General features: G+C 42.3%; 1 protein-coding gene across 3 annotated transcripts in view; it reads right to left on the reverse strand.

The window, feature by feature from the left end:
• hspbap1 (hspb associated protein 1) overlaps positions 1 to 9,896 on the reverse strand; it is an 89,313-nt gene extending 79,417 nt beyond the window's left edge. For 2 of the 3 annotated variants that reach the window (XM_087989336.1, XM_043694264.2), the window contains exons 1-2: positions 9,349 to 9,499; positions 7,554 to 7,733 (exon numbers count right to left, since the gene is read on the reverse strand). In XM_087989336.1, the coding sequence (XP_087845462.1) occupies positions 7,554 to 7,659 (106 nt within the window). In that variant the 5' untranslated portion in view covers positions 7,660 to 7,733; positions 9,349 to 9,499. Of the gene's footprint in view, positions 1 to 7,553; positions 7,734 to 9,348; positions 9,500 to 9,550 lie in introns of those variants that run through there. The other variant, XM_087989338.1, reaches the window with a different exon arrangement.
• Between the last annotated feature and the right edge of the window lie 4,681 nt (positions 9,897 to 14,577).

The following is a 14,577-nucleotide window of genomic DNA, read 5'->3' on the forward strand; positions in this document are numbered from 1 at the left end:
CCTACTGCACCATGGGGACAGTTATTTTCTGATCTACATTAATTCAAACATATTTTCAACTCCTCTAATGAAGACCAACAAATCAGTGGTTTGACCAAACACATTCGACACATCATTCTTACAACTATCAGGGAGAGATGACGGCCATGATACAAATCAGCATGATGGACCAAATGGCCCACTATGACCCTAAGAAATCCAAAAAAGCTCTACTGACAATTTTAGCTGTTTAGAAGGGTTTTTGTCACTTATTATTAGATTAAACATTACTTATTATTCACGGTATCGAGGATATGGTATAGCCTCTGAAAATCCAAAGGACACAATCATTGTACTCACTCATTTTTGTCCAGTAAAAGCTCACAAGGTAAGTGAGACTACAATATCTGAGGAACACAATCGTAATCTGCATTCTCACTTTCCCTACTTTGTCCTCACACACAACCCACCAACACATCCCCCTCCGCTCAATCAGGCCAAGAACAGAGAGGAGCAAGAGTCAAATGCGTACATATACACGATTCAACTCTAAATAGCCCAGTTACAATTCTCCATCTCCCAAATACTTCTAACCCAATCTGAAGCATGAATGACCCCAGGTTACATTTATGCACAATTTAGCCCAGGCACTGGGGAAGCAACACACATGGCAGTAAATCTTCATTAGAACATTCTCCCAATATACTATAATCTCAGTTACAACATTTGTTTTTAAATGGCTACTGCATTTTTAAAATACTTATTTCCTCTTTCTCTCCGCTCCAGCAAACAGAAATCTATCTGCTTTGTGCAGATAAGACCCATGAGGTCCTGAAGCCAGTTTGCAGCTGTCAGGCAGGTGGAAATTGCCACTCTGGATTCTCATTCAGTCTTTATAACTCATTCTTCTATACCCTCTCCATCCCAGGATCAGCAGGGCTGGCAGGGATGGGGACAGAGAATGGAATGAAACATCCATACCAAAAGCACAGATTAAATAGTGATCACATTTTCAACAAATAGATCTTGCATGGCATTTAATTATTTCCAGCAATATGTACTTTTTAACTCTCAATTCCATTCTTAAATCAGGTGTTCAACCAGCAATGCATTAAAGGAACATTTTCAATGCAGGCTTAATGCCTCTAGATGAAACTGTTCCCCACCTTCTGCACTTTCAAGTCAGACTTCGGGCTCGCTAATTTCATAAAACCGATAAAATGATATTCTAAAGCTAAGGCAAAATCAAAAGCCCTCTGATTACAAGCATTACTGCTAGAGCTCTTGAGCAATGACAAAATAAGCAGCTTAACATCAACTGGTTTTACTGATATTCCAAGTGACCAAAAGTCACAAATAGTCGCAGAAATGCTATTGTAGAAAGTAGTCCAGGCTTCCAAAGGAATTTGCAGAGGAATTCAATCATGCTGATAGCATCAGGGATGTGGCAACATGATTATTCGCAAGTCTGTCCAATATAATGTTGCTTGTGCATTAAAGAACGTGAAATTACAGCACTTTCGACCACGAAAATGAACAAATGCACTGGTTACAAAATACAATATGTAAACACAATAATAAAAACTAATTTTAACAACAGCTTGTAATCAGGTAGAATTTCAGACATACTAAGAAAATAGGTCATAGTTCACAGGAAAGCTATATCCAAGTAAGGAAGGAGAATTCTAGGAAGGCAATATGTAAATTAACCATAGATGTTGAGGATCGCTTCAAAGTGAAAGAGAAAAAACAAACATTAATAGTAAACTAGATTATTGGGAAAATTTTAAAAACCAACAAATGAAGATCAAATAAATGAAACATGATAAACTTTGTGGGCAAATTTGCAAATAATATCAAAACTGAGAGCAAAAGCTTCTTTGAACAGAATTAAAGGAAGATAGAAGCCAAAGTGAACATAGGCTGCTTAAAGAACACGTCAGGGTAAATGATAATGAGAAACCAGGTAATGGCACAGGAGCTGAATAAATGCTTTTAAATTAGTCTTCACAATAGAAAACATTACCAACATCCCAAAATTGTCAAACAATCAGGAGGCAAAAGGAAGAGAGGAAATAATTACATAACTATCAGAGAGATAAAGTATGAGGGAAACTAGTAGGGCTAAAGAATGATCCTTTCCCTGGCCTTGATTGGATGCATCTTAGAATACTGAAGGAAGTAGCTACAGACATAGATCATACAGCATATAAACTGACCCTTCGGTCCAACCAGTCCATGCTGAACAGAACCCCAAATTAGATTAGTCCCACCTGCCTGCTCTTGGCCCATATCCCTTCTGAGGAAAGTTCAGTCAACCCAAAACATTAACTGACTTCTCTTCACAGATGCTGCCAAGACTTGGTTTTTTTTCAGTAATTTCTATTTTTGTTCCATATCCCTCCAACTTTCCTATTTTTATGCTTATTTAAGTGTCTTTTAAATGTTGTAACTGTGCCAGCATCCACCACCCTCTCAGGGAGATCATTCACACACAAACCACCCGCTGTATAAAAAACAATGCCTTTTTAAAAATCTTTCTCCCCTCACCTTAAAAATATGCCCCCTAGTCTTGAAATCCCCCATCCTAGGGAAAAGCCACCTACCATTACACCTTACGATTTTAGAACATCTATAATGTCATCCCTCAACCTCCAGTGGAAAAAATCCTAGCCTATCAAGCCTTTCATTATAACTCAAACTTTGTACACCGAGCAACATCCTAGTAAATGTTTTCTGAACTCTCTCTAGCTTAATAATATCCTTCCTATAACAGAGCAACCAGAACTGGACATAGTACTCTAGAATAGGCCTCACCAAAGTCCTGTAAAACCTCAATATGACTTCCCACTCCTATACTCAAAGGACTGCACATGAAGGCAAGCATACTAAATGCCTTTTTAACCACCCTGTTGATACGTGACACACGGATGTACTGATAGAAATTTTCAAGGAATCCTTAAATTCTGGAAAAGTCCTAGAGGACTGAAAAATTGCTAATGTACCATTTTTATTTGAAAAAGGAAGACAAAAAAAGTAACAACAAATTAGGCAAGAGCTTTGAAAAGCTAATTGGGGGTAAATGTTCACAGGTAAAGGTATGGCTAGAAAATGGGAAGCCTTCAGAAATGAGAATCTAGAGAAAGTATATTCCAGTTAGGGTGAACGGAAAGGTCGGTAGATATAGGGAATGCTGGATGACGAAAGAAATTGAGGGTTTGGTTAAGAAAAAGAAGGAAGCATATGGCAGGTATAGACAGGATAGATCGAGTGAATCCTTAGAAGAGTATAAAGGCTGTAGGAGGGAAATCAGGAGGGCAAAAAGAGGACATGAGATAGCTTTGGCAAATAGAGTTAAGGAGAATCCAAAGGGTTTTTACAAATACATTAAGGACAAAAGGGTAACTAGGGAGAGAATAGGGCCCCTCAAAGATCAGCAAGGCGGCCTTTGTGTGGAGCCGCAGAAAATGGGGGAGATACTAAATGAATATTCTGCATCAGTATTTACTGTGGAAAAGGATATGGAAGATATAGACTGAAGGGAAATAGATGGTGACACCTTGCAAAATGTCCATATTACAGAGGAGGAAGTGCTGAATGTCTTGAAATGCATAAAGGTGGATAAATCCCCAGGACCTGATCAGGTGTACCCCAGAACTCTGTGGGAAGCTAGAGAAGAGATTGCTAGGCCCCTTGCTGAGATATTTGTATCATCGATAGTCACAGGTGAGGTGCCAGAAGACTGGAGGTTGGATAACGTGGTGCCACTGTTTAAGAAGGGCGGTAAAGACAAGCCAGGGAACTATAGACTGGTGAGCCTGACCTCGGTGGTGGGCAAGTTGTTGGAGGGAATCCTGAGGGTCAGGATGTACATGTATTTGGAAAGGCAAGGACTGATTCGGGATAGTCAACGTGGCTTTATGCATGCAAAATCATGTCCAACAAACTTGATTGAGTTTTTTGAGGAAGTAACAAAGAGGGTTGGTGAGGGCAGAGCAGTAGACATGATCTGTATGGACTTCAGTAAGGCGTTTGACATGGGAGACTAGTGAGCAAGGTTAGATCTCACGGAATACAGGGAGAACTAGCCATGTGGATACAGAACTGGCTTGAAGGTAGAAGACAGAGGGTGGTGGTGGAGGGTTGTTTTTCAGAGTGGAGGCATGTGATCAGTGAAGTACCACAAGAATCGTTGCTGGGTCCAATACTTTCGTCATTTATACAAATGATTTGGATGCAAGCATAAGTAGTACAGTTAGTAAGTTTGCAGATGACCAAAACTGGAGGTGTAGTGGACAGCGAAGAAGATTACCTCAGATTACAACTGGATCTTAATCAGATGGGCCAATGGGCTGAGAAGTGGCAGATGGAGTTTAATTTGGATAAACGGGAGGTGCTGCATTTTGGGAAAGCAAATCTTAGCAGGGCTTATACACTTAATGGTAAGGTCCTACGGAGTGTTGCTGAACAAAGAGACTTTGGAATGCAGGTTCATAACTCCTTGAAAGTGGAGTTGCAGGTTGATAGGATAGTGAAGGCGGCATTTGGTATGCTTTCCTTTATCGGTCAGAGTATGGAGTACAGGAGTTGGGAGGTCATGTTGCGACTGTACAGGACATTGGTTCGGCCACTGTTGAAATATTGCGTGCAATTCTGGTCTCCTTCCTATCGGAAAGATATCATGAAACTTGAAAGGGCTCAGAAAAGATTTACAAGGATGTTGCCAGGGTTGGAGGATTTGAGGAGAGGCTGAACAGGCTGAGACTGTTTTCCCTGGAACTTCGGAGACTGAGAGGTGATCTTATAGAGATTTACAAAATTATGAGGGACATGGATGAGATAAATAGACATAGTCTTTTCCCTGGGGTCGGGGAGTCCAGAACTAGAGGGCATAGGTTTAGGGTGAGAGGGGAAAGATATAAAAGAGACTTAAGGGGCAACTTTTTCACGCAGAGGGTGGTACATGTGTGGAATGAGCTGCCAGAGGAAGTGGTGGAGGCTGGTACAATTGCAACATTTAAGAGGCATTTGGATGGGTATATGAATAGGAAGGGTTTGGAGGGATATGGGCCTGGTGCTGACAGGTGGGACTAGATTGGGTTGGGATATCTGGTCAGCATGGATGGGTTGGACTGAAGGGTCTGTTTCCGTGCTTCACATCTCTGACACTGAAACCAGGTATCTTAATATCTTTTACGAGGAAAATGGTAGAGTTTACTATAAAGGATGTATTGGTAGGGCATTTGGAAATGCATGACATGATTAAGCAGAGTCAGCTTGGGTTTCTGAGGGGAAATCACACCTGACAAACTTATTAGAATTCTTTGAGCAAATAACAAGCACGATGGATAACAGGGACGCAGTGGATGTCATCTCTTTGGATTTTCAGAAAGTCCTTGATAAAAGGCACAAAGTTAGGATAGGGAAGCATTTTCAGGATGGCAACCTGTCACTAGTTGAGTGCCACAGGGATGACAGCTGGGGACACAATTATTTACAACACATTTAGACTTGTATGTGAAAACTGAATGTATTCTAGCCAAATTTACGGATAACACAGAAATGCACAGCATAGAAACAGATCATTTGACCCAACTCATCCATGCTGACCAGATATCTTAAATTAATCTCACTCCATTTTCCAGCATTTGGCCAATATCCCTCTCAACCCTTCCTACTCATATACCCATCCAGATGCATTTCAAATGTTATAATTGTATCAGCCTCCATCACTTCCTCTGGCAGGTCATTTCATACACACACCACCCTCATACATGGGAAGGCAAGTCTCGAGGACAGATCGAATATAACGTAATCAAAGCATGAGATTATGCACTTTGGCAGGAAGAATAGATGAACCGAGTATTATTGAATGAGAGAAAGACTGAAGGAGCATACACAGAGGGCATCCAAGTTTTACTATGTTGTAAATAATTGTGTCCCTCGCATTAACCTCTGACATTAACCTCTAACCTCAATGCCAAACTCAACATTTGTAAACTAAAAGGTGATTTTTGGTAAATGAGAAATGAGAAACCCAATTGAGACTTCAAAGGCCAGAGTGAAAATATCCAGAAGATTGAAAAGAATAGAAGCTAAGGAAATAGAAAATTGGCAACGTCTTTTTAAGAAGTTTCAGGATTGTGTTATTGGCCAGACCAAACTTCTTACAAATATCAAGTAGACAGTCTAGACCCTAATTTTTATCTTATTTAAAGATAAGCGTAAGGTGCTGCAATCCAGATGTAATTCGATTAGTCACATTACTTGGCTTTAAGCAAAACAGATTCTGTTTTTACCCTAGTTAAAAACTAAACAAGAAGAATTTGTAATAACTTTAACTCTATTGGAAAACTTAAAAGAATAATATTAGATTAGAATCCCTACAATGTGGAAACTAGCCCTTTAGCCCATCAAGTCCACACCGACCCTCCAAAGAGTAACCCATCCAGACCCGTTCCTCTCTGACTAATGCACCTAACACTATGGACAATTTGATGTGACCAATTCACTTGACCTGCACATCTTTGTGGGAGGAAACCGGAGTACCCAGAGGAAACCCATGCAGATATGGGGAGATCGTGCAAACTCCACACAGACAGTCGCCCGAGGCTGGAATCGAACACAGGTCCCTGGCGCTGTAAAGCAGCAGTGCTAACCACTGAGCTTCTTTTCAACTATCTGGCCCTCCTGTGTGTCACTAATCTCTGTCTTTGATGGCATCAACAGTGCACTCAAGCTGAGTTTGATAGTTCATGATATCCATGTTCTGTGTGACTGTGAGGTGAGCTTTATACCCATTTCTGGTTTGGATATGGTCAAGACTACATTCTTCTACCTCCTTAGATTTGCACAATATCTCTTGCTATCACTTTAAAAATCAAATCCACAACTTCACTGAGAGAATTATTGTCCAAACTCACTCTCGTTCAAGGTATCACTCTTCGTTGAGCTCAGCATAACATTGCTCTGTTGCACAATGACACACCAACCCATTTCAATCTGCCACTTTTCCCATACCCTATCAGATTTTATGACCTCCCTCTGCCATAGCCAATGGAATTTTCATATGTAAAAACAAAGTTCTAGAAAAGCAACTATAGCTCAAATTCTCTTAAAGAAAAAATCACGATGAAATACACCTCACAACTGGGTGCAGTGGAAGACTGAGGGAGACAAGGAGTTTCAGTCTTGATGTCCTAAAAGGTAGGAGATTTGATTCCAACATGGCAAGAAGCAGGGAAGCTGGATGACAAGAGTATCAGTATGTTGCAGTTTCCAAGAAATGCAAGAAAAGTTGTGTTTCAATGAAAAGAAAAGAAAGGTTGCGAGACAGATGTCAACACAGTCGTCAGGAAGACAGCAACTATGAAGCCACGTACGAAATGCGAGACATATCCCACATTGTGTACTTAAACTTAAATTGGAGCATTTAATATATTAGAAATGTGTATAATAAATTTGGACAATCAAAAACTTGAGAGAAAGCTAACATTAAATACATATATTCATCTTACTTTGTTTTTTCTCAGTATGTCATAAGTAAATGAAATGGTGCATTACCAAACACTTACCTTTAGTCATCTTCCTTTCTCCAATCCTAAACTTTAATGGCTTTCCATTAAGGAGACGTGAAAGATGCTCGACATTCCACTTCAGTGCTGGCCAGTCAGAAACCATATTAAGAAATACTGCAGGCTGCTGCAATGATGTTATGATAACCCTAACCTCCTCATGGTTAAATGGCTTACTATCTGCAGGAAGAAGAATGCATACGAAAGACCGATTGCAGCTTCAGATTTGATCAGATCAGCACAACCTATAAAAAGCACCTTAATGAAGATCTTTCCTTCCCTTGCAAAATGTTATTGCGTTTATCACAACACTTCAAGTTACCTGTACTCCTTAAATTCTGGCACCCTTCAAATATAGTCACTCCACCAAGGGTGGATTCTGATTTTAACTGCTTTAGCCCTAAGCTCTGGAATTCATTCCCTACAGTTCCCCACTTCTTCAACCTCGTCTAATTTGTTCCCAAAAGCTTGCATTTTTGTTCATCTATCTAATGTCTATCATGTGGTTCAATTCAAGTTTTGTTGAATAGCATTCCACTGAAGCAGTTTAGGATGTTTTACTATGTTAAATGGTAGATATAAAATTAAAGCTGTTGTTATTTAGTAGAATCATCACAGTTTCCTTCCTCCAAGTGTTATCACACCAGTCAGTGCAAACTACCACTAGTGAGATACTCTGATTTGTGAACCAAGCATCAGCTTCATCAAGCCCCCACACCCTCCTGTCTTTCGTGACAATTCCTCCTCCATTGAGCTGATTAATTGTCCACGACCATTCATAGCTGGATGTGACAGGATTGCAGCACTTAGTAACTTTGATCTGTTGGTTTTGAAATTGATTACTCTGTCTATCTTTTGCTGTTTCAAACACAAGTAGCCCTATGTTGGAGCTTCATTTGGTTGTTTTTGCAATATGCCTAGTGTTGCTCCTGCGCTCTTCAGTAATCCAGGGCTGGATTCCTGGCTTGATGGTAATGGTCGAGTCATTGACATGAGGATACAGATTGTGCTCAAGTATGCTTCTGCTGCAGCTGATGGCCCTCAGCACCTCATGTATGCCCAGTCTTGAGTTACTAGATCTATTCAAAATCAGGCCAAACAGGTTGGGACTCTACTCATTGGAATTTAGAGGAATGAGAGCTAATCACATTGAAACATACAGAATTCTTAAGAGGTTTAACAGTGGAAAAGCTAAATGCTTCCCCTCATGGAAGAGTCTAGGACCAGAGGGCACTGTCTCAGAATAAAGGGGTGCCAATTTAAGATTGAGATGGGGAGGCATTTCTTCACTGTGGGTCAAGTATCTTCAGAACTCCTTGTCATCGAAAGGGATGTGCACGTGCCTGTGTTGGGGTGGGAGGGAGGGCATTGTGAATATCTGAGGTGGAGGTAGATAGATTTTTGATCATAATCAAGGGTTACAGGGGAAAGGGAAGGAAGGTGAGCATGCGAATCATCGATGATCCTATTGAAATGGCAGAGCAGACTCAATGAGTTAAACAGCTTACTCCTGTTTCTGTTTATGATCTTACAATTTAGCATTGAGGTAGTGCTACACATGGAGGCTATGATATCCTTAATGTGAAAACAGAACCTCATCTCCACAACTGCTACACAGTAGTCTCTCTTGCCAATACTGTCACAGCCAAATGCATCTGGCAGATAGATTGTTGAGCATGAGGTCAAGAATGTTTTTCCCTCGTCTCCCTCACTAGCTGCGGCAAGCCCAGTCTAGTAGCTATGTACTTTCCGGTGCTGCCAGAACACTCTTCCTGATGGACACTGAAGTGCTCACCCAGAATACTTTTTGTGCTCTTGACACCTTCAGTTCTTCTTTCAAGTGGAATTCAATAAGGAGGAGACATGTTTCATCAGTCAAGAGGTGAGCTGTACGTGATAATCAGAAGGATATTTCCTTGCTGACATTCGACCTCAGCCAAGAGACTTCACAACATCCACAGTCAACATCAAGGACTCCCAAGGCAAAACCCTTCTACGTACCACGATACTTCCACCTCTGCTATCTTGTCACACCAGCAGAACAGATCTAGGATGATGACTGTATTGTCTTAAATGTTATATGCATAGTATGATTCCATGGTAAGTGATTATGCCGAGCTGTTTCTTGATTAGTTTGCAACATGGCTCTCCTAATTTGGTACTAATCCCCAGTTATTCATCAACAGGACTTTGCAGTGTTGCCAGGGCGGAGTTTGCTGTTGTCATTTCCAGTACCAGGTCAATGCGAGGTGGTCTGTCTGGTTTCATTCCTTTTGAGTCATCTTGGTGGTTTGAAACAAATGAGTTTAGGTTTGTAATGCAGATTCCTAGACCAATGATCGAGAGGCACAAGTTCAAATCTCAGTACAGCAGTTGGGAAATTTCAATTCAATTAATTAAATAAAATCTGGAATAAATTGCTGTTACTAATTGTTGCAAAATGGGATTGAGTTCACCTATGATTTTTAGAGAAGGGGAGCTGCCAGCTTTCCCCAACGTGTCTCCTGAACCACAGCAATGTTGCTGACCCTTAAATGCCCTCCAGACGTTCTGAGCAAAATAATCACTTGTTGGAATGGGCAATAAACATTGGCATTGCTAGCAATGCTCAAATCGCATAAATGAATTTAAAAAACTACAGTTCCACCCAACTTTTTTTATCCTTTCCAAAACCTTCAGTGTTGTCACCCAGTTGTGCATTAACTTCTTCTGTAACTATTTACATAAATCCCTCCAATCAGTTTTCTTCCAAATCCTTAGCTGCATGACATTCCTATTCAGTTAATCTGAAAAGCTGGACAACTGCCTACAGAATTCCTTTGTTCCAGAAGAGAAAAATGAATAAGCCATGTAAAACAAGCAAGCTAAAGCTGGCTGTGAACAAACCACCTTCAGGCCGTATCACAATAGACAATTAATACTCATTTTGAATTGCATAGGCTAATTAAGAGCAACCAACATTGATTTACAAAAGGCAGAACGTCCTGACAATTCTGAGCTAACAGAGACTAATGACTGAGGAAATACAGTGTACATTTGCAGGTGGATTTTTGAAAGGTGCCTGATTAGGTGCTACAGAGGGAACCTTCCAACGAGATTGTCTCACAGAAGTTAAGAAAATATAGCAGCAGGCACAGAGGGCTGGGTGAAAAGTAGAAACAACAGAACTTAATTTAAACCAACAGAATAAGATTCCAAATACTCAAAATGTGAAACAAAGGCTAAAAATAAAATCCAGTAACCATGGTAAGTGCAAGGTGATGGGGTTGGGAGCTGGGTCTGGGTGGAATGGGTCAGAGTATTGAGTACAGGAGTTGGGAGGTCATGTTGCGGCTGTACAGGACATTGGTTAGGCCACTGTTCAAATATTGCGTGCAATTCTGGTCTTCCTTTCGGAAAGATATTGTGAAACTTGAAAGGGTTCAGAAAAGATTTACAAGGATGTTGCCAGGGTTGGAGGATTTGAGCTATCGGGAGAGGCTGAACAGGCTGGGGCTGTTTTCCCTGGAGTGTCAGAGACTCAGAGGTGACCTTATAGAGGTTTATAAAATCATGAGGGGCATGGAGAGGGTAAATAGACAAAGTCTTTTCCCTGGGGTGGGGGAGTCCAGAACTACAGGGCATAGGTTTAGGGTGAGGGGGAAAAGATATAAGAGAGACCTAAGGGGCAACCTTTTCACACAGAGGGTGGTACGTGTATGGAACGAGCTGCCAGAGGAAGTGGTGGAGGCTGGTACAATTGCAACATTTGAAAGGCATCTGAATGGGTATATCAATAGGAGGTATTTGGAGGGATATGGGCCAGGTGCTGGCAGGTGGGACTAGATCAGGTTGGGATATCTGGTCGGCACAGATAAGTTGGACCGAAGGGTCTGTTTCCATGCTGTACATCTCTATGGCTCTATGAATGCTGTTCTGATTGTCAGTGCAAACTCAATGGGCTAAATGACCTCTTTCCACACTAAAGGAATGCTATAGATTTTGAATAAATAGGATATAAGGAGTAATCTCAGAAGTCAAATGTCGGAATCATCACTCTTCTTAGGCAGAACGGCGGACGTATATATGAACTTCAGTGAGGCATTCAACAAGGTTCCGCATGGTACACTGGTTAACAAGGTTAGGTCACATGGAATACAGGGCGAACTAGCCATTTGGATACATAACTGGCTCGAATGCTGAAGGAGAATTACTTTTCAGACTGAAGGCCTGTGACCAGCAGTGTGCTGCAAAGATTGGTGCTGGATCCGTGCTTTTTCTCATTTATATCAAGGATTTGGATATGATTATAGGAAGTATGGTTAGTAAATACGCAGATTACACCAAACTTCGTAATATAGTGGAGAGTGATGATCGTTACCTCAGAGTACAACGGGAGGTTGATTAGATGGGCCGAGGAGTGGCAGATTGAGTTTAACTTAGATAAATGTAAGGTGCTACATTGAGGTACAGCAAATCAGAGCAGGACTTATACACTTTATGGTAAGGTCCTGGAGAGTGTTGCTGAACCTTGGAGTGCAGTTCATAGATCCTTGAAAGTGGAGTCTCAGGTAGACAGGGAAGTGAAGGCAGCCTTTATTGGTCAGTGCGTTGAATCTAAGAATTGCAGCTGTTCGGGACTTTGATTAGGCCACTTTTGGAATACTGCACTCAATTCTGGCCTCCCTGCTATGGAAAAGATGTTATGAAACTTGAAAGGGTGCAGAAAAGATTTACAAGGATGTTGCCAAGGTTGGAGTGTTTGAGCTGTAGGGAGAGGCTGAATAAGCTGGGGCTGTTTTCCCTGGAACATCAGAGGCTGATGGGTGACCTTATAGAGGTTTATAAATCATGAGGGGCAGGGATAGGATGAACAAAGTCTTTTTCCCCAGAACAGGGAAGTCCAAAACTAGAGGTCATGGGTTTAAGATGAGAGGGGGAAGATTTAAGAGGGACCCAAGGGGCAACTTTTTCACACAGAGGATTCTGCATTTATGGAATGAACTGCTAGAGGAGATGGCGGAGGCTGCTACGATCATAATATTTAAACTGCATCTGGATTGGTATAAGAAAAGGAAGCGTTTAGATGAACATGGGAAAAATGTTGGCAAATGGGACTAGATTAATTTAGGATATCTAGTTGGCATGGACAAGTTGGACCAAAGGCTCTGTTTCTGTGCTGCACATTTCTATGACTCTATATCGAAAGAGATGCAAGTACAACAGGCAAATCTGAAATGTACTCAATTTCAGGAGAAAATAGGCAAGTGAAATTTAACAGAGATATAACTTCACAGAGGGTGGTGGGCGTTTGGAACACATTGCCAGCAGAGGTGGTAGAGGCAGGCACGGTAGATTCATTTAAGATGCATCTGAATAAATGCGCGAGTAGATGGGGAGTAGAGGGATACAGATGCTTAGGAATTGACTGACAAGTTTAGACATTACATTTTGATCGGCTCAGGCTTGGAGGGACGAAGGGCCTGTTCCTTGGCTGTAAATTTTCTTTGTTCTTTATAAAGTGATACATTTTGAAGATGGAGGAGGTGGGATAGCGAGTTGAGAATGGGATAAGATGGTATCACGGTAAGCATAGACACTGTGGGTTGAAGGGCCTGTTTCTGTGCTGTACTGTTCTACTCTTTATTCAATGGCATTTACATTAAAATGGTCAAAGATCATAAAGCCTTAAATCACACTCATTGTTTACCACTGATCTCAGTGACCCATATTAGCCCATATATCCTGATAAATGAACTTTCAAACCCTCAATTTTCATTCTCAAACCACTAACTGTTTTGTTTTGCAGTCTGCTCCTGTATTAAATTGTATTGCTCGATTCTCACTCGACAAAAATTTGACACGGATACTGTACAAGATGGTGACTGCAACACTGACTCAGTGAGGGTGACTGTGACATTGTGTCAGTGTCACACAGAATCAGAGTGAGACTGACTCAGTGACAGTGATACTGTATCATGTAAGGACTGTCATTTCATTTCTGTAGTTTTAAAAAACTTGACTGAAATGAGAAAGAACTGCTTTAAAAATAAATGATTTGAATGGGTGTTACATGTGTTGAACAGCAAGTAACCCAACTCCCACTACAGGCATAACGTAAACGGCTGCTTGAACAATCAGTGATTAGAGTTGCAGATGAAGAGGAGCTGAGGGATTCTATATTCAGATGCAGCTGGTTGGCAACGAGGAGTTGATTGGTCTGTGAGCTCATGACCAGTTACTGATTTTGCTTTTTGATTGCAACAATTCTGTTTGGTTCCAGAGAAAGGTATTTGAATAATAGAACCCTGGTCAGCCAAAGAAGGACAATCTCAACACTGGAACCAGGCATCAAAAGTCACTGAACTATCTTTTAGAATTTCCTACCCCTGCCAATAATCTATTCCCTACTTGTTTGTGTGCATTTGTATCTGTGTTTAAGGGTATTACAAGGAGATTATAAAGGAATTAGAAGTTTAATTGACAGTGTTACATGTCTTTCTTCTGTTTACTTGTAGCTACAGTCTAATGACTTGTAATACATAATGCTTGTGCAGTTTTAAAAAAAACTTAGTTTGGGCTTTCGACACACCTTGGTGTGTCGGGCGGGGGGGGGGAGAGAGCAGGGCGGCGGGGGGGGGAGAGAGCAGGGGGGGGGGGGGGAAAGAGAGCAGGGCGGGGGGGGGGGGGGGGAGAGGGCAGGCCGGGGGGGGGGGGGGGTGGGGGGGGGGGGAGGGGGCGGGGGGGGGGGGTGGGGGGGGGGAGAGGGCAGGGCGGGGGGGGGGGGGGGGGAGAGGGGGGGGGGGGGGGAGAGGGGGGGGGGGGGGAGGGAGAGGGGGGGGGGAGAGAGGGGGGGGAGAGAGGGGGGGGGGAGAAGGGGGGGGGGAGAAGGGGGGGGAGAGGGGGGGGAGGGGGACGAAGGGGGGGGAGAGGGGGGGAGAGGGGGGGGGGAGAGGGGGGGGGGAGAGGGGGGGGCGAAGGGGGGGGAGAGGGGGGGGGGAGAGGGGGGGGGGAGAGGGGGGGGGGAGAGGGGGGGGCGAAGGGG

Source organism: Chiloscyllium plagiosum, unplaced genomic scaffold (assembly GCF_037043375.1).
Source record: "Chiloscyllium plagiosum isolate Xiang-an unplaced genomic scaffold, Cpla_swu_hap1 HiC_scaffold_7, whole genome shotgun sequence".
Taxonomy (NCBI): domain Eukaryota; kingdom Metazoa; phylum Chordata; class Chondrichthyes; order Orectolobiformes; family Hemiscylliidae; genus Chiloscyllium; species Chiloscyllium plagiosum.